Source organism: Rhinatrema bivittatum, chromosome 16 (genome assembly GCF_901001135.1).
Source record: "Rhinatrema bivittatum chromosome 16, aRhiBiv1.1, whole genome shotgun sequence".
NCBI classification, from domain to species: domain Eukaryota; kingdom Metazoa; phylum Chordata; class Amphibia; order Gymnophiona; family Rhinatrematidae; genus Rhinatrema; species Rhinatrema bivittatum.
In genome coordinates this window covers 16,808,556-16,833,176 of record NC_042630.1, presented here as the reverse complement: position 1 = coordinate 16,833,176, position 24,621 = coordinate 16,808,556, and the positions used below count along the sequence as shown (strand labels likewise).

The window sequence follows — 24,621 nt, the reverse complement described above, 5'->3', positions numbered from 1 at the left end:
TATTTTTTTTTAAATATGGGAAAAGCAAAACTTAACAGCATTCTCTTGTCTGATTAAAAGTCGGCTTTTTTTTTCTAAAGTGTGTGTTGGGGGGGGGGGAAGGGGTGCGGTTTAAAAAAAAAAATTAAGCCAGCCATTTTGTTTTAAAAGGGGATTTTTTTTTGTTCCTTTCAATTTTGAAGGGGGGGGGGTCGTTTAAAAAAAATAATAATTTAAGGTCGGCCATCTTTGTTTCTGTCTGTAAAAAAATTTATTCTGGACAAAGCGGGGGCCCCCTCCTTGGATTTAAATATAGTTCTTATGTTATTTAAAAAAAGATATCTATAGATAATAGAAAAGCTGAGGTGAAGAAGGGTAGCAAGAAGGCAGAATTTTTTTTTTTTTTTTGCAAACGGGGGGGCGGATTTTTTTGTCTTCCGGGTTTTATATTTCGTGTACATTACAGAGGGGGGGGGGGTCGTTTTAAGTTGTATTTTTTTTATCCGGGAGGGGGGCAGGGGTTTGGTTTTGTTTTTTTTTTTTCGGGCCGCCGCCGGGGACATGTCTTCCCCGCTGAGGGACGACGACGACGAGGAGGAGATGGCGGCAGCGTCCGAAGAGGAGGAGGAGGAGGAGGAGGAAGACGAAGACATGGAATTGGAAGAGGAAGAGGAGGAGGAGGAGGAAGAAGCGGCGGCCGCCGCCAGGGCGGTCAACAACAGCCTCCGTCAGCGACTCTTCCTCCCGCCGCCGCAGCTCCTGCTGCCGCCGCCTGAGGAGGAGCAAGAAGACGACGACGAAGAATTAGTGACGGCAGCAGCGCCGGCAAAGGCTCCAGGTAATAACGGCAGCAGCCATGACAATATGAATATTAATATAGAATATTAATACTAATAATAAGATCTAAGCGGCAAAATAATATAAACCTTTCCACCGGGCCTTTTTTTTTGGTGTTTTAAATCTATCCTGCAACCGAACTTTTTATTTTTAAGAACTTTGTTGTGTGGAAGGGGGGGGGTAGCGTAAGATCGGGGGGGGGGGGGGATTATGACGGTAGCGCTAACGGCTGCTTTGTTCCTGCTTTTTGGTTGGGTGTTTGGGGGGGGGGGCCGGGACAGGAGGCGGCTGCTCTGGGTGAGCCCAGACAGAGGAGCGCGCGCACGCACGCACGCGCCCATAACTTCTCTGCGCCTGCGTACTCTCTTCTCCGCCCTCCCCCTCCCCCTCCCCCTCCCCCGAAGGCGCCAAGACTAGCCCTCCCGTCCTTGCCGATCGCTGCCAATTTACTTTCTCATTCGTATTCCAGCCAATGAAATAACGCCGGAAGGATGTGGGCGGGGGTGGGTGTTGTGCGCGCGGCGAGGTTGCGTTGTAACCTGGAAGGAGCCCGGGGGGGTGCGATGAAACGTGCCGTGTGTGTTGTCTCCCCCCCCTCCAAACCTGGCCCCCGTTAAAAAGCTACGTTCCTTCAGCGAGCGTCCGACTACAGGCGGAGGGCAGGAGGGGAGGGGAGTCCGGTATTCTGTCGTCGTCCCTCTCTCCCCCCCCCCCCCCGAAATAGCTAAAGATACTATATTTAAAATAAAGATATTTGGAAAATTCCATTTTTATCAGTCCTGTTGTTTAGGGCTCCTTTTGGGTTTGTACTTCTCAAGTACAATCAGGAAAGGATAGGCAGTCGCCTAAGGTGCCAGATTTTGAAGGCCCAAATAACCCAATCCAAAGAGGAGTGCAACTGTGCCAAGGAGGAGCCTGCTCTAGCACTGCTATGGCACTCTGGACTTCACCTACTATCTGATTTGCAGGCTTTTCTACCCCCTTCCCCGGCATCAAATTCTAAACTGCCCCCCCCGTACAATTAAAAATTCAGACATTTTAAGTTTTAGATTTAAGCTGATGTAAGGGACCTGGGGCTAATGAGTGTATAAGGGCAATTCAAATGACACGGTTGACATAAACAAGAGCCTCAGACATTTTGCCCTTGGTAAAACTTAAGGTTTCAATAGTCAGAGGCTGGGCAGCTGGTTTAGGCCTGGATTCATCATTCTTCGCAGAATGATGAATCCTGCGAAAACAGGGGGAGGGGGGACCTGCGAAAGCCCACAGCCTTTGCACGGCGGTAAGCCGGCTGCTGGCTTTTGCACTGAATAGCACCACCATGAAAGGTGGTGCTATTCGGCGATGTTAGTTACATTGGCAATGAAGCCACCGCCGACTCCGCCCCGACTCTTCCCCTCCCCCTAATTTGCATTATATCGCACGCGAAAAGGCCCCAACGCACACGATAAAGCTTTAGAAAATAACCCTCTCTAGGTCCTTTTTGCGTGCGATAGCATGCAAATTGGGAGGGGAGGGGCCGAGTTGGTGGTGTCTTCACTGCCGGCAATAACGTTACCAACCTTATCGTCGGCAATAGCGCACCGAATAGCACCACCTTTCATGGTGGCGCTATTTGGTGCGAAAGCCGGCAGCCAGCACACCGCAGTGGTGCAAAGGCTGCAGGCTTTTGCAGGCCCGCCCTCCATTTTCACTGGATTCATCATTCAGCAATGAATGATGAATCCAGGCCTTAGTTAGCCAGATAAACCTAACCAGCTAACACTAGTGGATATTCTACAGCACCGGCACACTACTGAATGGACCTGGTTTTCTTCACGGAAAGGGTGGTGGATGCCTGGAATGCCCTTCCGGAGGAAGTGGTGATGTCTAAAACTGTGAACGACTTCAAAAGGGCGTGGGATAAACACTGTGGATCCATCAAGTCTAGAGGGCGTGAATAAAGAGGAGGCAGCAAAACACTGCATGGAGCCACAGTAGCCACAGAGGCATTCAAACACTGCACGGAGCGGCAGTAGCAACAGAGGCATTCACGGAGCGGGGTGCCAGTGGCCAGTAGTTGGTGTTCCACCTTCACGGAGCGGAAGGATGGGGGGGCTGCTATCTCCAATAAAAAACAAAAAACAAACAAAAAAAATAAAAACAGGGGTGGGTAAGAGTATGGGGTAAGGGTGTGGCCTGCTTGTTATAGCGGTTGCTACCCCTAATTGAGCTGGACGTTCACTTGGATGCAGATACGGCGCTGCTCTCTAAATTGGTGGTGGGGTGGAGGGGAATTAGGGCTGGAGGGTACTGGAAGCCAATAGTAACAGGTGGGAGAGAAAAAAAGGGGAAAAAAAATGGATAAAGTGTGAAGCTTGCTGGGCAGACTGGATGGGCCGTTTGGTCTTCTTCTGCCGTCATTTCTATGTTTCTATGTTTTTCTAATCATCGGTCTAAAATTTAGCCATAAAAGTGGTGCTGATTATTGGGCCCAAAAAGACTGATTTTTATTCTGCCTGTTTTGCTGCAAAAATCGGTGGTTATCTATTTTTAACCTATCGGCTTTACCACCAATTTTTCAAAGTAAAAATTATGAAATTTGCTTTGAAAAACTACTGTGTGGGCAAAGCAACCAGGGATGTTAGCATTTGTTTTTACTATTTTTGCACAGAAACATCTCCATAAGAAAACATGCCTATTTTGGGAAATGCAATCTATGCGTACAATTTTTCCTGGGAACACCACCTAATGAGGCTAAAAATTACCTTGTGAAACTTGTGTTTTTCACAGCTTCCAGATAGCCCTATGACCCGGGTAAATTGCTTTGGAAAATTGTCCTCATAATAAAATGAACCCAAAAGCCAAAGTCCTTTTCCCCCTCCCTACTTTAAGGGGAGCTGACAGCGTTTTTTTCTTTAAAAAAAAAATAAAAAATGGTACTTTTAGATTTTGGCAGTTGCTGGCTGGTGTATCCACTATATATCATAAATCCCAGGGTAGGTTACAATAAAAGCTATGTTCGTTTTTATACAGTATAAAATAATGCAGGTTTAACACCCCAGACCTCTTCATATGTACAGTAATCAACATTAAAACCCACCAACCAACCACATGCCTCCCCTTTCCCACATCAATCAGCAGATTCATTTTAGTCAATTTTGTAAGTGCTCCTGTATTTTGTAACGTATTTGTAGTTACGGATTTAATTAAAAAATGTTAAGCTGTCAATTTAAAAAAAATGGCCTCCACATCTGTTTCATACACTTATTAATACAATTGTTATGAATACACATAAACAGTTGTTTGCTGTTATTCCAACACTATAGATAGCACCATAATTTTCAGCAAGTATCTATTGTAGCATGCTTTCTTTTAGTGAGACTTGGTGATGGACACTGCTGCTTCCCAGTGGATGAGGCTGGAACAACTGTTTCTAGGCAAGATGGCTATAGGGTAGTTCCAGTACATACCCAGATCAGTCCAGACAAGTGGGTTTTGCATCCCCTACCAGCAGATGGAGGCAGAGAACAAAAACTTTTGAGTGCCACCTGCCATCCCTCAGTATTTCTCTTGTCTCCAGCAGATGGTAGAGGTGCAGACCTGCAGTGTGACAAAAAAAAAAAAAAAGGAAAATTAGGAGTCGAGAGGTTTTTGGAGGAGGCTGCCTGAGGTGTTAGGCTCCTTCATGGACCATCCGTGAGGTGGAGCAGTGCGACCGGGGGGATTGGAAACTCCTGGCTGGTGTTCGCCCATGGCTTGCTGGAGGTCCTGAGAGCCAGGGGATTGGCTCCCTCATGACCATCAAGGTCTTCTCCTGCATCCTGTTCAGGGAAGTACCCTGTTTTGTGGTATTAAGTTTTAATTTAAAAAAAAAAAAAAAAAAAAAAAAGGTTATAGGACTTGCAGCGGCTGTCGGAACCGCAGTCTGGTACAGTGGTGAGGGCGTTTGGGTCGGCGGGAGCTGTTGGCGCTTGCAGGAGTGGGAGTTTCGGGTAGCTTCCCTGCGCCCTGCGCCCTGGGGGCTTGAGAGAGGCCTCTGTCTGACTTTGCATCGGGGCGGTGGCACGGTGCACTTTTTTGGCCACGGGTGTGGCCTAAGGGTTTTCTGCTCGCTGCTTGGGCCGGCAAAGCTGTGGATCTGCATTTTCACTGCAACTGCAGCTTTGCGCTTTTTCCCCACGTGCTGCTTGAGTCAGCACTTCAGCGTGGCGCTTCAGCTGCGCATGCGGCCTGCTTTGTGTTGGGCAGACTGCGTGAGTTATGGTGCCAAAGCCACGAGTGGCGGCAAGCAGGGCATGCGGATTATGGTCCGCACAGCTCAACAGTTGTTCCCTGTGCTCTGGCTGCACAGCGGGAGATGATGGTACCTCAGCTGGGGCGGCCTTTGGAAAAGAGGGCCCTCTGTTTCTCGGGGGCTTGTAGCTGCAATCCCAGGGGGGACATTGGAGTGCCGCCATGCCCATTTATTTATTTATTTGTTTGTTTTTATATACCGACATTCGATCGAGATATCACATCAGTTTACATAAAACTGAAAAGCAAATAAGTCATGGGCTGCTTATGTTTACAGTATAACTCAGAAAAACCTAGGAAAATTTTAGAAAAATTAACAAGGAACTAATTTTTACAAAGTGCCATAGAAACTTGGTGGCTTGAGGATTTAAACGTGATAACATAGCTGAAGATAAACTTACACATTGAAACTTAATTTTAGCTTGAGCTTGTTAATAAAGTTAATAGAAGAGTGAGAAGACGAATTGATAGGGAAACTAAGGAAATTACAGAGACCGTTATGAGTTACTTTATGTTACATTTATGAATGAAATCGAGAATGGTAGCCAGAGAGCCCAGGGATTCCCCTCCCCCTCTGTCACCTGTGGTGCAGGAGGGGCAGGATGGTGGAAGGGATTCGGATGACTGCCTTCTCGAGCAGGGGACCGAGGATACCAAAGATTTTTCTCCAGAGTTTGTGCTACTTCTGCATAAGGCCTTCCTGGTGAGGAAGGGGGCAGGGGTGAAGCGTCTAAAGGAGAGGCCACCTCGTCGTTGTGCTAAAAGACCCTAGGGTGGTCTCTTCTGGAGGGTCCAGGGATCTGCTGTGATGCCTGGGACTGGGTCGAGCAGATTCGAATGCTAATCCTAGGTTCTGATGATCTGCAGGAGGAACCCTCAGGATCTGCATGGGGCAGGTCTGGATGTAGATGTGGATGCGGCTCCAAATGCGGACCTTGATGCTAATAAGGATGATCCTGATCCGGACGAGGTTGACCCTCGGGTGGTTCACTTGTTTAAGAAGGAAGAATTGTGTCCCCTTATATCCTAGGTGTTGGAGGAACTGGTGGTTAAAAGTGACTCAGGAGGAGTCTGATAATGAGGGCGTGAATCTGGTTCTGGATGGGCTTTTCCCTTGCCTAAGAAAATTCAGAAGTTGGTGAACTGGAAGTGGGTATAAAGGTCAGCAGGGCCATGGCTAAGCTTTATCCCCTGATGGAGGAGACTTTGGAGCTCCTGCGGGTGCCTAAGGTGAATGCGGTGGTTTTGACAGTTACCAAGAAGATGACCATCCCGGTGGCGGTGTCTGCTGCTCTGAGGGATGTTCAGAACTGCAAGTTGGAGACTCAGTTGAAACGGATGTTCGAGGTTTCCACTTTTGAGTCTCTGGGCCGCAATTTGTGGCAGCATGATGCAGAGGGCCTGTTTGTCCTGGGTGTAGAAGGCACAGGAGCAAGCCTCTTCAGGGGATGTCAGTGCTTTGCAGTCAGTGCACTTGGAGGCTGGAGTGGCTTATGTCGTGGATGCACTTTATGACTTGGTATGAACTTCAGCCAAGAACATGTTCTCGGCGGTAGCGGCACACAGGCATTTGTGGTTGTGCAATTGGTCGGCTGACAGTTGTGTAATCTTCCCTTTAAAGATAAACTCCTTTTTAGGGAAGATTTGGATCAGTTGATGAAGACTTTGGAAGAGTCCAAAGGGAACAGGTTGCCTGAGGATAAGAGGACCAGCAAGAAGGTTTTTCTGTCTCGCTCCCGTTTGCGGGAGTCACGTAGGTTCCATTCAGGCAAGACCTCTGGTGTGGGAGCAAAGCAGCCATTGGGGTGACAGCAGTCCTTTTGAGGCTTCTGCAGATGATCTAGGGATGTTGCCGGTCAAGGTGGAAAGTCAACACAATAAAGCCAGCATCGCCCATTCCTCCGTAGAAGCGGTAGGGGGCAGATTGTCCAGCTTTTATGAGGAGTGGGCCAAGAATACCTCAGACCGTTGGGTTCTAGAGGTGGTGAGAGACAGCTATGCTCTAGAATTTTTACGCCCTGTCAAGGAGGCCTTTCTGAAGTCCCACATTGCCTCTTGAAGCAAGCGAGAGACAGTGTGGGGGACTCTGCAGAGGTTGTTAAATTTAAACGCAATAAGTTCCCGTCCCGCAAGAGGAGCAGGGACAGGGAAGATACTCCATTTATTTTATGGTTCTCAAGAAGGAGGGAACGTTTTGGCCCATTCTCAACTTGCAGAAGGTGAACAGGGCCCTGAGTGTTCTGCATTTTCGAATGGAGACATTGCGAACTGTGATAGTGGCAGTCCACAGAGGAGAGTTCTTGGCGTCGTTGGACCTGACAGAGGCGTACCTCCATATTCCCATTCAGAAGGACCATCAGAATTTCCTTCTGTTCATGGTTTTGGGACAGCATTTCCAGTTTTGAACTCTTCTCTTTGACTTGGCCACAGCACCACAAACCTTCACAAAGGTGTTCCCTGTACATATCAGGATCAGTCATGGCAGCAGCCCTTCAGTGAGAAGGGATTTTGGTATATCATTATCTGGACAATTGACTTGTTTGCGCAAAGACGGAGGAGGAGTGTTTGCGGTCTCTCCAGCGAGTTATGGACACCTTGCGGTTGCTAGGTAGGGTAATAAATGTGGCGAAGAGTCACCTGGTGCCGACCCAGTCATTGGAGTATCTGGGGGCGCTTTTCGATACCCAGAAGGGCAGGGTCTTTCTGACCTCGGACAGGTTGTCGAAGTTACAGGTGCAGGTGATGCATCTCCTTTGCCTACCTTCCTGAATTGGTCTGCTAAGTTGCCGGAGGCAAAGATCACAAATAGTTTTCAGCAGTTGGATCACCTGTTTGTATTGTTTGGAGGTACCAGAAATGGATGCAAGGCTTCTAAGGCCACGATAGTGCATTGGCTGAAGGAAGCTATTGTTTCAGCCTACCTTGGTAAGAGGAAAAGAATTCCAGAGGGGTTGCATGCGCACTCTACTAGAGCGCAGGCAGGGTCGTGGGCCGGGTGTCAGAGTCGCTGCAGGAGATTTGTAGAGTGGTGACGTGGTCTTCTCTTCACATGTTATCTTGCCATTACCGTTTAGATGTTCAGGTTCCAGGAGAGCCGACCTTTGGCGAAAGTGTGTTTAGAGGAGGTCTTTCGCAGGCCCGCCCAGTGCTGGGGTTCTTTAGTACATTCCACTTGTCTGGACTGATCTGGGGTATGAACAGGAAAGGAAAATTTGGTTCTTACCTGCTAATTTTAGTTCCTGAAGGTCCAGAGACCCAGCACCTTAATGTTCTCAAGACCGATACGGCAAGTCCATGTTCTGGCATGCTTACTGGAAAGAACTGTCAGAATGTATATATACAGAACCTAAAGTTTACCAGGTTATGGTTAACCCTTGGACTGATTTGTGGTTTTTCTGTTTGGGGGGCTCCAACCTTTGGGTTTGGCATTTGCCATCATTTAGGGAGTTGTTGAGGAGTCATTACTCTATAGATGGCTTTGGTACATGTCAACACTGAAGGACTGCAGGAGGCCCTCTCGGTTATGTAGCAGTGCCTCAAAGCTTTTAGATCTCTGCCTCCATCTCCTGGTAGGGATACAAAACCCACTTGTCTGGACTGATCTGTGGTACTTCAGGAATGAAAATTAGCCGGTAAGAACCAATTTTCCTATGTTCAGCATAAAAGGCCAATGGATCCTAATAAAACACTGTTAATTGCTCGTAGCGATGAAGGGATTATCCTGGTCTGGGCAGCCCGAGTGAGATTTAATTACTTTTCAAATGTCGTCTGTAGCGTGCTTACCCAAAATAAAACCTGCTTGATCAAAGTACATTAAACACTGCATTACCCCTGCTAACCTCATCGCCAAGACCTTTTCCAGCAGTTCAATGTTCAGATTAAGCAGTGAGGTGGGTCTGTGTGGTCCGCCGGAAGCTTCTTATCTTTTCCATGCTTAGGCAGCACAGTGTTGTCCTTGGTTTGCATAGATGGCGGAAGATCCAGACTCCCCGCTAATAAGGAATGAAACAGTTTTGTTACAGGATCCACCAAGTCTTCCCTGAAGATGTTATAGAACTTGGCCAGAAATCCATCTGGTCATGACTTAACAAAGAACCTCAGCTTCCTTTGTTTACTTATTTAGCGTTAGCCTCTCTTCTGGCCCCCAGATGTGCAGATTCAAAATGCCCCCTAGTGTTCCCCAATTGTTATTCTTATTTTGACTCAGCAGTTTCCTCCTCCTCCTTTTCCTTTGGTCCTCCAACTGAGAGAGAGAGAGCGCAATGGCTGGGATCCTGATGCCATGAGAGTTTGTTGGCAGCTCCCTGGGGAGGGTTGCTTTAATACCTATTTTGATATTCCCTTTTGGGGCCGTTGCACATGAGCTCCTTCCGGAATCCTGCAGCCATCGGCCCTGAATCTGGCCACTAGGAGGCGGCCTTAAGCAATGGGAGCGTCTCTGGATGCTGCCTTTACGACATCCCCAGGCCCAGCTAAGCCCAGGGAGTGGAAGACCTGACTCAGGGGGATTGACCGGGGGGGGGGGGGGGGGGGGGAGGGGGACTGTCACGGATCCACCGGGCGACCTAATTAATTTTTCTTATAGCCGAGGGAGGATGGGTGAAAGTGCCCTCGGGTAGACTCCTGCCTCCCTTCTGAATGAGCCCGACCGGGCTTCTGTTTTTTAAATTTTATTTGCAGAGGATGACGATTACGACCTAGGAAACAACTCGGAGGTCGAAGTCGTCCGGAAGAGAAAACGGGGGCCCAAGAAACAGAAAGAAAACAAACCGATCAAACCACGAAAACGCAAGAAACTTGTAAGTAGTGCGCTGCGTCTCGGCATGCTCCCAGATGGTGGTGGTGAGGGGGTTCGGGGGGGGGGGGGGGGGGGGGGGTTCATTTGTCTTTCAGCCATGAGTCAACGTGCTAATCAAACATGATAGAAAACGGTTTATGTAGAGAGACAATAGGATGCGTCCCCTCGTCTTGTGCTTTCTCCTGGCCTCTCTCCTTTATAGAAACATAGACTATGGCAATTACCATTCAATTTTAGATAAATGTAGTGATGTAAAGGAATACAGGAGTGGCTAATCTGCTAGCCTGTTACCATGTATGGATGCTTAAAATAATGAGATAACCTGCACATTTTTGATTTGCCCTTTTATAGCATGGAACAGAAAAAGAAGTACTCTGAGCTCATTATCTTTGCTTTTTCTACCTCACCTTTCTTTCTGTAATACCTGCTGTAACTGAGAAAGTCCTAATAATTACAGTAAAGAAGCCCAGTTATTCTAAGAAGAGCATTTTCTTGTGATTTCTGGGTGAAAGAGATCTTGCGGATGAGATCAACAGATTCGGGGATTTATTCTGCCCGTTTCAGACGTGGGACAGAGAACGCGAGGGACGGGAAAATATATAAGAGAGGAAAATAATGAGGGGGGGTGTGAGATAGAGAAAGGGTACAGACAGGAAGGAGACAGGAATAAAGAGACAAAAGCAGATAAACAGAAGACAGTGAGAGGAAGAACAAGCAATGGTTGAGCGAGAGGAAATGAAAGAGAGGTGGGGAGCGGGTATGGAAGAGAGAGGTAAGAGACACAGCATGTACACAAACAGTGTATCTACCACAGAACAAGGCAGTGGATGCATAGATCCACAGTAACAGAATTGAAGAAAAAAACCTGAGTTTTTAAGCCAAGGACTCCTTGGACACACAGCCATCATAACCATTCTATATTTAGTTAGATTTAGCTCAAGGTGAGCCACAATTTAAATAAGATAGGTATTTTCCTGTCCCCAGAGGACCTCCGATATGTTTGTACCTGAGGCAATGGAGAGTAAAGTGACTTCCTCTAGGGACAGGCAGGTCAGTCCATACAAGTGGGCTTATTATGCACTCCAACCAGCAGATGGAGACATAGATAAACTGACTCGCTGATGACTCTTCATATAGACCTGCACAGGCATTACCTTGCCAGTATTCTCCGTCTCCAACAGAGGGTGGTGGACGAGCTCCCTATGACTGGGAGCTAAGGCTCGGTTAGGCCGGATGAACAGGAGAAATGTGGTGGGCAGCTCCTGAGGCGATAGATGTGTTCTCCCTCCCTCCCTCAGTGGAGCCTGGCCCTGGTCTGAGGACGTAAGCCACGGAGTTTGGCAGCTCCTGAGGTGATTGCTGCGGGTTCCCTCCCTCAGCAGAGCACCGGCGGGGGACCTGAAGACTGCCAGTATGAGTACCTGGGGCCTCTTCTCCCCCCCCCCCCCCCCCCGCCACCCTCTCCCCCTCTCTACTGCGTCTTCGTTGTGGATGGCTAAGGAAAATGCGACAGTTATCGATGGCTGAGAAAATAGGGCAGACTCGTTTGGCGTGGAGCCATCGAGGACGAGTGCTGAACTTCTGGAGGAAGCCTCCAGCGGCAGGAAGAGCTAATTCTGTGGGGAATCGCTCTGGTAGCGGCAGCGGGAAGCCATAGTGTTGTACCCACGGATGGTTGCAGCCTTCCCAGCTGAAACAAGTGGCTGCCTCCTGATGTGCCCGGTGCTCCCGAGCGTGGCAAGGAACTTTTTTATCAGCCTGGCGATTTGCACCGTGGGTTAGTATCTGGGCTGCATGGGAAGTCTCCGTGTGAGTGCCCGGTCGGCTCTGCTACGGACGGCGTCGGAGCCGCGAGGGGGGGGGGGGGGAGTTCTCCGTACGAGCGTAGGTAACGCAGGCGCGGAGAGCGCAGGGAAACGTTCGCAACGGCGGAGAGTGCCGGGGGCTGCTCTGGAAGCCGCTGCGATTGTTGCTGATCTGTTTTTAAAATTAGCAATTTTATCGCTGCACTTTAAAATGAGTAAAGAGCAGAGGCATTTTTAAGGGCCATTTAAAGGGGGAACCACTTTGGCGGGACCAGAATTTATTTATTTTTTTGTTCCCACCTGGAGTTTCACTCGGAGGCAGGAACGGTGGCCGACTTTGAGGTATGGGAGAGAGAGACAGGGTTAAAAAGGGCTTCTGCGCTCAGTCCCATGGGGCTTGGATCAGCCGGCCCTAACCCCAGGCGGAGTCCCTTTCCAGGCTGCAGCTTCTCTTTTCCTGCGTTTTTTGTGTTCATGGCAGCAGCGGAGATTTTCGTGGGCGTGATTTTTATCTGTCTGCCGCGGCCGTCCGAACAGACTGACTCAGGTCAGGGGCCTCCATTTGGAGAGCTCTGCCTGTACACATTCCCTGCAGGTTGGACCGCTGCGGGCACGGGCAACTTGGGGTTGTCTCTAGCACTCCTGTAATAAACGGGAAGGAAAGCTTGGGGATCCTAAGTTGCCTCTGTACTAACAAGTTTTCGTATCCTGAAGTTTTGGGGGCTTGCGCGGGCCCTAAGCACTGTATGCCCGCCTCAGCTTCTAGTGAGCTGCGTTTTAAAGCAAAAAAAAAAGAGGCTGACATTGCCGAGGGTCCACTGGCTTGTGGCAATTTGATGGTCCTATGTGGATGTTCCCAAGGGGCTCAGATTGTGATTTTCAGCAGCAGGCTGCGAGGTTGGGAGGGAGATTTTGAAGTTCTCGGGGTCTCTGCTTCGTCAGGGAGAAGGCTTCCCCTGTGGAGGGGCAGCTCCTGGGGTAATGGTATCCTCCTTCTCGCTCCCTTGTTGGAGCCGTACGGGAGTTTGCCGTTCTGGCATTCCTGGTTCCTCTGTGCATTGCATCCTGAGGAATCTGAGGGAGAAATGTTTTCTGGTACTAAAAAAAACAACAAAAAACCCAAAGCAAAACCGATCAGTTCTTTCGGGCAAAGAAGACCGGTAAAGGATAGCAAATCTGGTTCCGGCGCTTCCCGTACCTTGCCGTGAGGTTTTGAGTGCCTACCTTCCGAAATCGGAGACAGGCAGATGCGTATCTCACTTTTTTTTGTCGAAGATGGAATTTTTTTTCCAGTCACCTAGGGCCGTTTTTATGGTTTCCCCCATACAAATCTGCACAGGAAAGAGCAGCTGTACGTGCCGTGTTGACACGGAGGGTTCCTTCCGCCTCTATTTTGGATCCGAAGGGCGCAAACAAGTTCCTTGGCACGACCCACTTCAGAATGCAACCTTGTGATCTGCGGTTAGGGCGGTGCACAAGGTGGAGCTTCTGACGTCCCTCGATCTGATGGAGGCTGGAGAGGAACCTGGGCGATCCTGGCGATTCACGGTGCTAGCTTGGCATTACCTGCTCCAGGCTTGGTCGCGGCGCCAGGAGCCTTTTCCAAGGTGATGGTGGCATGTTAGTCCACGGTCAGGGCCGTGTCGGCATCAGAGAACCAGGTCGCGTCTTGTAGGGTGAGGCAGCTGCTTTCGGGACGCGGCTTTAAAAACCGATCTCAATTTACAGTGTATCACTTCCCACAAGTGATGATACAATGTATTCTACATGAATAGGAAAAATCTGTCAGGGAAGTGATACACTGTAAATTGAGATCGGTTTTTTTTTTTTTAAATCTGCTACATTGTAACTGTTGATTGTATTGGTCGGTTGAATGTTAAGTTGTGAATGTTGGAACAGGGAAACGCAGAGATAGGTTTAAGCAGTATGAGTGGATATATGGTGTGTGTGTGTGTGTGTAGGATATAGAATGACAACAATCCAATATATATTCAAGATAAATCAAGAATATATATATATTTTTTATGTATATAAGAATTTTTGACTGTACATTGGTGTATGTTATGGTGTCCGCTCTAACTTTTGACATTTAGTGATTGTAAAAAATGATTGCACTTTGTACCACCTTATATGCCTGGCATGTATAATGATCAGGCATTTTTTAATTTATTGTTAACTAACGATTTATATAAAAGATTTTTCCAATATATTTGATTCCTTCATGTGATGTATGTTTGAATACTGGAATCTTCTCGCCTTACCTTTATGTGACTTAAGCATCTTAAGGTTTACCAATCTTTTTCAGATTGGTCTGTTTGTAATTTATGGTAAAGAAGGGGGGAAGCGGCTTCGCAAGCCACAGTGGCCGCTTTGGATGAAGGAGGGTAATAGTGGCGGCCTGTGTGGCTACAGAGAAGCTCTTGCCCAGGCAAGCTAGGGAGCCTTCTGCCAGAGCGCGGGCGGCTTGCTGGGCCGAGTCGCAGTTGCTGTCTCCATTGGAGATCTGCAGAGCAGCGACGTGGCCTTCCTTTGCTTACCTTCCGCAGACATTATTGGTTGGATGCTCTAGCGCAGGAGGACATGTCCTTTGCAAGGGGTGGCCTTGAGGGGGAGCGCGGGCAGCCTCCCACCCACTTGTGCGGACTGGCCTGACAATTAATTCTTACCTGATAATTTGCTTTCCTGTAGGACAGGCAGGCCAGCCCACACTCTCTCGCCCCTGGGCTGCCCGTGTTGCTCTACTACTTTTTCCCTGTTTTCAGGGACATTACCGAAGGTGGAAACCGGAGACGGGTAAGAAATTCCGGATCGGTGAGGATCCTGGTAAGTGAGGACCTTCGTTTTCTTGATTTTGTTATTGCAGTTCCTATACTGAGTCCAGTGCTTCTTGGTCTCCTGAAAGTAAAAAAAAAACAAAAACAAAAAAACATTAAAAAAGACATTACTGGCAGGCTGATGTCTGTGCAGAGCTGTATAAGGTGACATCAGCGAGTCAGTTTATCTCCGTCTCCCATCTGCTGGTTGGCGTGCACTACCCACTTGTGTGGACTGACCTGGCTGCCCTAGAGGAAAGGAAATAAGAATTTCATCTTGCCCGAGGTCACAAGGAGCGGCAGTGGGATTTGAACCCGGGTTTCCCTGGTCCGTAGCACGCTGCTCTAGCTGCCAGGCAGCTGCTCCACTCCTATTCCTTGGCTTATGGTGCCCACTAACGAATGCAAGCTCATATATGGGGTAAGGTTACATAAAACTCTTGAAACTTTCAGGGCGCAAAACTGTGGGCCACTTTATAATCACACTAATATGCGCAGCATAGCAGAATTGTTGTATGACTTGGAACATCTGTTCGCCGTTAGCTCTAATCAGAAAAATGCCAATGAGTGTTGCTAACTTGCACTGGGAAGTTGTCTTTACTCCTCTGTGTCCTGCTAGTCCTCAGGCCTGACTTGTGATGCTGTAGGTTGTTGTTGGCAATACATTTCCCCTTGATCAGTAAAGGTCTTCCGCTATATCATCCCCGTACCAGCTGTGCACTCCTAGAAGAGAGGACCTAAGAATTCACAGACCCTCATCCTGCTTCACAGTGGGAGATTTCGTATATCCCGTAGTCCGTGCTCGCCGCCACTGTTTTGGAGGTTATCCCTGGCTGTGCGCCCGTCTGCAGGCGGTGCCCGTTGCTGCCTCCCCTCCCCGGTCTCCTCATCAGCTGCCTTGGCGTTTGGCTTTTCCTCTTTTTTTTGTCTGCCCAGCCGCTAACCGAGCTCCGTATCTTGGTGCTTTCTTTTCCGCAGGAGAGTGAGGATGAGCTGGAATCGGACCGCGACGAATTCCGGGAAAAGTCGGAGAGTGGCGGCAGCAGCAGCTTTGGGGGCGGTGGGAAAAAGAGGAGGAGGAAACACAGAGAGAAGAAGGAGAAGAAGACCAAACGTCGGAAGAAGGGCGGCGGCGGGGACGCTCAGAAGGCAAAGGTACGTCGGTCGCGCGCGCCTGCAGGTTGTGCAACGGCGGCGCCACGGGGGACCCATGGGTGAAAGCTGCCGACGCGATCGGCTGATGAGGCTAATTTTTTTTTTTTTTTTGTGCCGTGCTCCATGGCTGAATCAACTCGGGTCTGATTTCAGAACATAATAAAGACCAGAAAAATCGCTATAAACCGTGTAAAGGAGGGACAGGGGCATATGAGCGTTTCCTGGTGGGTTTGGCTCACTCACTGCTCTTTCCCCACCCCTGCTGAAATGAAGTGCGATGTCCGCATAGCAGCCTGGGGTGGGACGCAATGCCTTGTGATTTTTTTACTCCTGGGCGGCCGTCCGATGGGCTGCTTAAAAGTGGAGCCATCAATTCCCTGCAGAGTGATTTCAAGGAGTTACCAAGCTGCTGCCTCCCTTGCTTTTAAAGGGCTTTGTCCGTGGCCCAGGCGACATTCACAGCTTAAGGTTCCTTAACTCTCTGTGCACCCTGGGCTCTCGCCAAGCGGAGAGAATAAAACCAAACGCTTATCACTTTTTTTTTTTCCCAGCAGGTGGAGCCGAAGACCTCTGCCAGCCTGCTGGCGGGATGGGGGCTGGAAGACGTGGACCACGTCTTCACGGAGGAGGATTACCACATGCTCACCAACTACAAGGCCTTCAGTCAGTTCATGAGGTGAGGGGGGGGGGGGGGAAAGGCGTCCGCTCCAGCCCCAGGGCGCTCTGCTTCGCACTCGCTTCCCTCTTGTTTCCACCTTTTTTTTCTCTCTCTCTCTCATCGCGGTCTGGTCAGGAGAGAGAACGGGGTGGGTGTTAAAGGTGGGAGGGTGGGTCGGTGGCCGATTTTGGTAGAACTCGAGGATGGTGGGATTTGCCTCTTGTTGGGCGTCAGTGGCTCTCGGAGGCTGGAACCGGAAGGAGTCTGTGTGCCAGGAGGGTCGCCGGCCACCCCTTTCACCCCCCCCCCCCTCCCCAATTCCTGCCATTCAGGTGAACAGCAGGACTGATGCAGATGTGTCCCTTAATGCACAGCTCTGCATGTCCCTCCTCGTTTTCGGTCTTCTCTCTTGTTTCTCACCCGCCCACCTGGTTGTTTTCTGTACCTCTTATTTATATTTGTTTAGATCGCCTGTCTCTGTCTCTCTCTGCAATATCTACTCCACCTTCGCCCCCATCGCTTTTCTGTCTCTGTTTCTAGTGTTCTGTCAGCCAGATTCAAGATTTAGGAAAAAGCCAGAACAGAAAGCTCTGCAGGAATTCCTGTTCATACCCTAGAGCAGTCCAAACGCTTTTTGGTTTTGCCTGTTGGACAAAAGTATCCAGTAGCGATATTTGAAAAAAAGTTTGCTTGCATATATTAAAAAAAAAAAATAAATAAAATATATATATATATCTATCTATAATTAATAAAAGATTTTCCCTTTCAAAAGTTGCAAAAAATTTTAAATCTTTGGGCACAAGCTGCACTGTTTAAGAACCGTGGAAGCAAACTGACCTTTTGCAGGCTTTTTGCCTGTTTGTTTCTGCCCAGCGTTCACCCGAATCTCTCCTTTCCCTGTACGTACCTGGATCAGTCTCTCTCTCCCTGTCTGTCCTTTTCTTGGGTTGAGATGGAGCTACTCGGATCTGTGGCTCTCTCTCGCCTGAAGTAGGTGGACATATAATATCTTGCTCTGGAAGCCACCGTGTCCCGCCAGACAACCATTCAACTTGTGTAACAAGAACGAGAAAAAAAAAAAATACAAAGGAGTCCCCCTGTTGTGTTTCTCTTTAACCTGCCTCTCTGTTCAGGGACGCATGTCTCAGCTTAATCGTCTTTCTCCTCTTTCTGCCCCCCTCCCCCCCCAGGCCTATGATCGCCAAGAAGAACCCGAAGATTCCCATGTCCAAGATGATGACGATTCTAGGAGCCAAGTGGCGAGAGTTCAGCGCCAATAACCCTTTCAAAGGCTCGGCTGCCGCCGTGGCTGCGGCGGCTGCAGCGGCGGCCGCCGCCGTGGCAGAGCAGGTGTCCATAGCGGTGTCTTCGGCGGCCAGCAGCGCCCCCGAGCCCCAGCCTGTCCCGGTTCGCAAAGCGAAAACCAAAGAGGGGAAAGGTGAGTCCCCGGGGGGGGGGGGGGGGGGATGCGATTCCCTCTTCCCGCACGCTCTCCCTCCCCATCCCCCCCCCCCCCGCACGCCAGGCGAGGTTTCCACTTAACGTTGCGGCGACCTCTCTGCTCTCAAAACAGGGCCTGGGCACAAGAGGCGGAGTAAGAGCCCGCGAGTACCGGAGCCCAAGAAGAAGACGAAGGGCAAAAAGATGGCTCCTCTGAAGATTAAACTGGGCATGATCGGGGCAAAGCGCAAGAAGAGCAGCTCGGTGAGTACTGGGGGAGGGAGAAGTCTTGACGGGGCAAGAGGAGGACAATAATTAACCTTCCAAAGGCAGCGTGCGCCTCTCTGGGGCCGTGGGGAACTGATAGCGTGTGCCGTGCGCTACGTTTGTGTGCGGTGGCCGTGCGCAGTTCGGGAAAACAGAGGTAGAGATTCTTCGTGAGATCGGATTTTACCGCCACCTAACCATAGCGTTTTTTCGGGCGGGGTGTCCGCGTCTGCCTTTCAGAGCGACGAGGGGGACTTTGACGAGGAGTCCGACCTGGACAATTCCAGCGTCCACAGCTCTTCCGTGCGCTCTGACAGTTCCGGCCGGGTCAAGAAGCTCAGAAGAGGCAGGCCAGGGAGGAAGAAGAAAAAAGGTAAGAGAGAGAGTGTGGTATACGAGGGCAGCCCCACCGGGAGAGGAACTGAAGCTCGGCCCGCCCAGTCCTGGATACCCGGCCTCCATGGCTTCCCATGGTGCACAACAGGATCGATAGTGGCCTGGGGGCCCCCCAACACTCCCCCCCCCCCCCGTTCCTGTTGGTACCCCGGATCAGTCCAGACCAGTGGGTTTGTGCATCCCTACCAGCAGATGGAGGCAGAGAACAAAACCTTTTCAGGCACTGCTACATAACCGAGAGCGCCACCTGCAGTTCCCTCAGTATTTCTGTCTCCAGCAGATGGTAGAGGTGCAAACCTGCAGTCTGGAGTTTGATTTAAAAAAAATCAGTAGCCGGACCGAAGCTTTGGAATAGTCTGCCACTAAATTTGAGAATGCAAGATAATCTAAAGCAGTTCAAAAAAGATCTTAAAACATGGTGTTTTTTACAAGCATACAGAGATAACGCCCAAGAGTTTTTATAAATCTATAGCAGCTTTTATGGTCTTTTATTTCTAACTTTACTCATGCTATCTTAGTTTTTAAATAATTTAAATAATTTTATTTTTATTGATGTTTTATTGTATTTATTTCTGTTTTCTTAACTGTCTTAAGTTAATTTATTATGTAAACCGTTAAGATAGAACTTTTTGTTCTGGGCAACGGTATATAAAAATTGCACAAATAAATAAATTAAATAAATAAAGGAAGACAGAAGATTCCTGTTAGGTTCCTTCTCAGGCCATCCCATGGGTGGAGCAGGGCGAGCATGGAGTTGGTGACCCCTGAGCTAGCTCAGCCCTTATCGGTCAGGGGAGGTAAAAGCCCAGGGGTCCTGGTTCCCTTATCTCCAGAGTTTCCTCCCTCCGCATCCAGAAGCAGGGGAGTAACCCATTTCTTTGTGCTTTCCTTGTTTGCTGTTTTTTTTTTTCCTTTATTTGGTGCCTGTGCCTTTAAAAAAAAGAAGAAGACGAAGACGAAGCTATGAAGGGAGCTGCGCAGGTTCTGATCTGCCGAGCTGCGGGAGGGCAAAAACTTCCTGATCACCCCGCTGGCGGGGTTTGTTCAGCGGCAGGGGCTTGTTTTTTTTAGGCCTGACCGCGATTCAGGCCGATGCCTGCTTAGTGCCGAAAAAGTTGCGGCTGCGGTGTGGCAGGAGTTCGACTTACAAGCCGCATTGTGCGCGGATGGTCCCTCAGGAGGGGCTGGGACCTCCGCGAGCCCATCAGAGGGTGTTCGGGCAACGAGTTCGGCCGGTGCTGCAGGCCCCGGGGGGGGGGGGGGTTAGAGGAAGATGTTTCTGACTATGGCGTGGGTAGTCAAGTTGCGGAGTCAGGTCCTTCGGCTGTTGCGTCTGGCGGTGCCAGTGTCTGGGATTATTTGCGGGGCTTGGGGTTCCTTGGCTTCTACGCTGGAGAGTTTAGTTCCGTGGGGGCCTTTGCTCACCTGCGCCCTGCTGCAGAGGATGCTCTTATCCCGTTGGAATCCGCTTTCGGGGGGAACTTCAGCTTCGTTTGCCAGGTCAGGATGGGCAGACCAGCGGCGGTGGGCCTCATGGCGACTTAAGGAAATGCCAGGACGGATTGCTTTTTCAGTTGCAGAAAGGGAGATCGGATTGGCGGGCGTCCTTGCTCTCGGTCACCCGTGGCCGACACACCTGTTTGCTGTACGTGTTTCTGCCGCGGCCTATCATAGGGCGAGTGAGGTGGCACAACGAGCTTCATCCAGGCAGGGTGATATGGGTGGCCGCTCTGGCCGTGGTTGGCAGATCTTCTTTGTCTAGCTGTGGACGGTTCCGTTTGATTGACCCATCTGTCAGGGCTGTTGTGGCAGGGACTCGTATTTTGTGACCGGGAGGATCAGTTCTTTGGCTTTTGATAGGCCACGACTCCGCTTGAAACGTTATTCGGAGCCTGTGATTGCAACTCAGCTTCGGGCAAGGCGGCCTTCCACGATTTTGACTGATGTCCGTGTGTGGAGAGTCTCTGAATCCTGGTGTTTACAGAACAAGGTGCAGCCTTTGAAAGTGCACATTCCACAGTTTCTAGTTTTTTTTTTTTGCAAAGCAGTTTGACTTATGGTTTGGCCTATAATTCCCTTCAGGTTCAGGTGGCAGCCTTAGGTTCCCTTCGAGGTAGGATTTAGGGAAGGCTGTTAACGTCCAAACCCCCGGATGTGGTTCGTTTCCTCAAAGGGATAAAACATTTGCGTCCTCCCGTTCAGAAGATTTGTCCGGCATGGAATCTGAACTTAATTCTTTTTTTTTAGCTTAGGGTAGTTTCCTCCTTTTATCTTAACCAGGTGATTGAGTTACCGGCCTCTCCGAATTTGTCTGCGGATGCTCCTGAGGCGAGGGAAGCATCATTTGATGGATGGGCGCAGAATTCTTTTGCGATATCTTAAGGCGACAAATGCCTTTCGGAGATCCGATCACTGTTTTGTCCTGTGCCAGAGGCGCTAAGAAGGGAAATAAGGCGTCTAAGGGCACTACTGCATGATGGCTGAAAGAGACGATAGCTTCGGCTTACATTTGTCAGGGCCGGTCGGTGCTGGAGGGGTTGAGAGTGCATTCCAGTAGGGCGCAGGCAACCTCGTGGGCGGAGGGTCAACTGGGTTTTTTTTTTTCCCGCAGGGGATTTGTCGAGCGACGACGTGGTCTTTGCCCCAGACATTACCGCTTGGGAATGCGGGCAACGGAGGAGGCGTCTTTTGTGGAAAGTGTGTTGTGCCGCGGGTCTTTTGAGTTCCCACCCAGAATAGAGGGGCTTGGGTACATCCCACTTATCTAGACTTATCCGGGGTATGAACAGGAAAGGAAAATTAGTTCTTGCCTGTTAATTTTCATTCCTGAAGTACCACGGATCAGTCCAAAGACCCATCCTCTTTTTTTTACAAAAGTCTTCTTCGCTTATGGATGTTGCTGAGCAGAAGATATGGGATATATTCAGAGTAATGAGAAGTTTTAGATGTGCGTTTTCTCAGGTTAAGAGGGCCTAATTTTCAGGAGGCTCCAACCTTTAAGTATCTGTTCGCTCCAGGATTATTGGGATTTGTCAAGGTAGACATCTTGGCTTGGGTACAGGTCAATACCGAGGGGACTGCAGGTGGCACTCTCGGTTATGTAGCAGCGCCTCAAAGTTTTGTTCTCTGTCTCCATCTGCTGGTAGGGATGCATAAACCCACTTGTCTGGACTGATCTGGGGTATTACAGGAACGAAAATTTAGCAGGTAAGAACCAATTTTCCTTTTTGCTTGTGCCTTCTCTTCTATAAGCGGACCTCAGACCCAGAACAACTCATTTCTGACACAGAGAGGACACAAGTCAGCCCACGTTTATCTTGGTAGCATGTATTCTAGGCAGAGCTCTTAATCGGCTACGTATGTTTCTGCTCTCCTTCAGCTGCTGGTGACGAAGAACCAGTGGCAGCGGTGGTAGTGACGGCAGGGGGCGCTGATGGCTATGAGACAGACCACCAGGACTACTGTGAGGTGTGCCAGCAGGGCGGCGAGATCATCCTGTGTGACACCTGCCCCCGAGCTTACCACCTGGTGTGCCTCGACCCTGAGCTGGACAAGGCCCCCGAGGGCAAATGGAGCTGCCCCCACTGCGTGAGTATCGGATGTGTTTAGTGTCCTAATGTCAGTGCTGGGGGGGGGGGGCGGCAGGTGCAGGGATCTCCAGTAGGGCTTCAGCACGTACCTGGCAAACCTTTCAAGGTTCCCCGCTTTCTCCCATCTGCAGTGGCTTTTATTTATTTAGTTGTCTTGACTTCCCTCCCGGCTGCAGGAGAAGGAAGGCGTCCAGTGGGAGGCTAAGGACGAGGAAGAGGAGTATGAGGAAGAGCTGGAGGAGGAGTGCGAGAAGGAGGAGGAGGAGGACGACCACATGGAGTACTGCCGAGTGTGCAAGGATGGCGGGGAGCTCCTGTGCTGTGACGCCTGCATCTCCTCCTACCACATCCACTGCCTGAACCCCCCGCTGCCAGAGATCCCCAACGGGGAGTGGCTCTGTCCCCGCTGCACGGTGAGCGCCGCACGGGGAACACCGCGCGTAACCTTCCCCGCCTCGTACGCCTTCCGTTTTTTGACAGACATCGATACAGGACTTTGCTCCAGTTTTCAAAGCAAAAGCACGAAGATGCTTGTTTCGCTTTGAAATTTGTGGCGGGCGTTTTCATTTGCACCTCTTTTTTTTTTTTTTTCCCTTCGAAATTTTATACTCCCTGTGTTGTCATTTAGACGGGGTGAGGGCAACCGTGTTTTTTTTTATGTGTTAATTTTTTTTGTGCCTTTTTTTTTTTTTTTTGTTCCTCTTCCTCTCGCAGTGCCCTGGGCTGAAAGGCCGTGTGCAGAAGATCCTTTACTGGATGTGGGGGGAGCCCCCCACCTCGGTTCAGCCGCTCGCCTCCGCGGGGGATAGCCTTGGGGTCCTGCCCCCAAAGCTGCTGCAGGGGCGCTCGGAGCGGGAGTTCTTTGTCAAGTGGGTCAACCTCTCCTACTGGCACTGCTCCTGGGTGAAGGAGCTGCAGGTACGGTGAGCTGATGGTGGGAAGCGGTCAGTCGGCAGCGTTTTGAGAGCGGCAATGCTGTGACAGGAGCAGGAAAATGTACTTCATGGCCACTGAGTGAAATTTGGGTAGAGTGACTGTAAAAAAAAGTGTGAGCGAGTGTGTGACAGGTGGGGAAGCTGCTGCCCTGGGCTTACCAAGCTCAGGATGAAGAGCTTGCATGCATCGGGGAGGGGGGAGGGGGGTGTAGGGTATCTGGTTCAGGGGGAAGAGCACATCCCGAACTTTCTAATTCTTCTGCAGTAAATAGGGGTGCAAAACACACCAAAAAAAAGTACGTCAGATAAACTGGGCAGAGGCGAGCCGAAAGTCGCACAGCAGGCACGTTTTCCCCCCCCCCCCCCCCGACGAATGCTCGGAGGTCTCTCTGCGCTTCTGTTCACGAGGGGCCGGGGGGGGGTTGGCCAGGGAGCGAGTTCACTGATGTGACGCTTTATTATCCCCTCTCCTTCAGCTGGAGATCTTCCACACGGTGATGTACAGGAACTACCAGCGGAAGACCGACATGGACGAGCCCCTGCCCCTGGACTACGGCTCCGGGGAGGACGACACCAAGAGCGAGAAGCGCAAGAGCAAAGACCCCCAGTACGCGGAGATGGAGGAGAAGTACTTCCGCTACGGGATCAAGCCGGAATGGATGACCATCCACCGCATCCTTAACCACAGGTCAGGCGCGTCCCCCGTGTCCAGTGCTAGGCGGCCAGAGCCAGGGCTAGTGCTGCACTCTGAAGTATTCCCGGGCTGTTAAGGTCCCCTGTGACCCTGCCAGTGAAATCCAGGCCACTGCCTCACTCTGCAGCTGTCCCTCTGGCTGTCAGATCCCTCTATCTATGTATTTGTTGATTTCTGTTTGATTTTCTCACGGATTACAATAAAATCAGTGGCATGCACAGCAAACATATACATGATTATATATAAATACAACTAAATCATATCGTACAATATCTCAGGAACTCAATTCATCCATGCTAAATAGGGAACCCACCACCCCGTCTGTGCTAAACCCCCTGCCTTCATTTGTCACCCAAAAGCTCAGGCTGGTGTGACCATGTTTGTCTCCTCATGCACCTCTAAAGGGAGCAACTTCCAGAGGGCAGAGGTGAAGCAGCTCAAAGCTGTCTGTCTAGCGGATGCCAAACGTGAGGGAGTCGCTATAATATTTTTTTTGCTGCCGAGAGCGCGATGCTCGCAGCGGTTCACGCAACGCCAACACGTCTGCCAGATATTTTGGGTAACTCGTCCGTAAGCACTTTACACAATCAGTAGACTTGTTTAAATCTTAGCAGGAACTCTTAATGGGAGGGGGGAGGGGGGGAGGGGGTGGCCAATGTAGTTCTTTAAGAATTGGCCCTAACATGATTCATCGACAACCTCGCAAGGCATTTTGTAATGGTGTCCAGGTTGGTGAAAGCTAGTTTCCTGTACGTACCCGGATCAGTCCAGACTCCTGGGCTTTGCCTCCTTTCCAGCAGAAGGAGACAGAGAAAGTTTCGCAGGCACCACCACCTCTTAACCCTGTGTGCCACCTGCATCTCCCCAGTATTTCTCTGTCTCCAGCAGATGGAGGTGGGGCAAAACCTGCAGTTTCTGTAAACTCGTTAAAAAAAAAAAGAAGAAAAGGGAGTTTTTTATTTTCGGGTTTCCAGATAGG

At 50.0% G+C, this 24,621-nt stretch overlaps 1 protein-coding gene across 3 annotated transcripts in view; it reads left to right on the top strand.

The window, feature by feature from the left end:
* Positions 1-528: 528 nt before the first annotated feature.
* CHD3 (chromodomain helicase DNA binding protein 3) overlaps positions 529-24,621 on the top strand; it is a 93,540-nt gene continuing 69,447 nt past the window's right edge. For 2 of the 3 annotated variants that reach the window (XM_029582036.1, XM_029582034.1), the window contains exons 1-11: positions 529-817; positions 9,772-9,890; positions 15,486-15,662; positions 16,214-16,338; positions 17,511-17,758; positions 17,894-18,024; positions 18,268-18,400; positions 21,803-22,011; positions 22,190-22,426; positions 22,728-22,931; positions 23,425-23,636. In XM_029582036.1, the coding sequence (XP_029437896.1) occupies positions 541-817; positions 9,772-9,890; positions 15,486-15,662; positions 16,214-16,338; positions 17,511-17,758; positions 17,894-18,024; positions 18,268-18,400; positions 21,803-22,011; positions 22,190-22,426; positions 22,728-22,931; positions 23,425-23,636 (2,072 nt within the window). In that variant the 5' untranslated portion in view covers positions 529-540. The remainder of the gene's footprint in view (positions 818-9,771; positions 9,891-15,485; positions 15,663-16,213; positions 16,339-17,510; positions 17,759-17,893; positions 18,025-18,267; positions 18,401-21,802; positions 22,012-22,189; positions 22,427-22,727; positions 22,932-23,424; positions 23,637-24,621) is intronic. The other variant, XM_029582035.1, reaches the window with a different exon arrangement.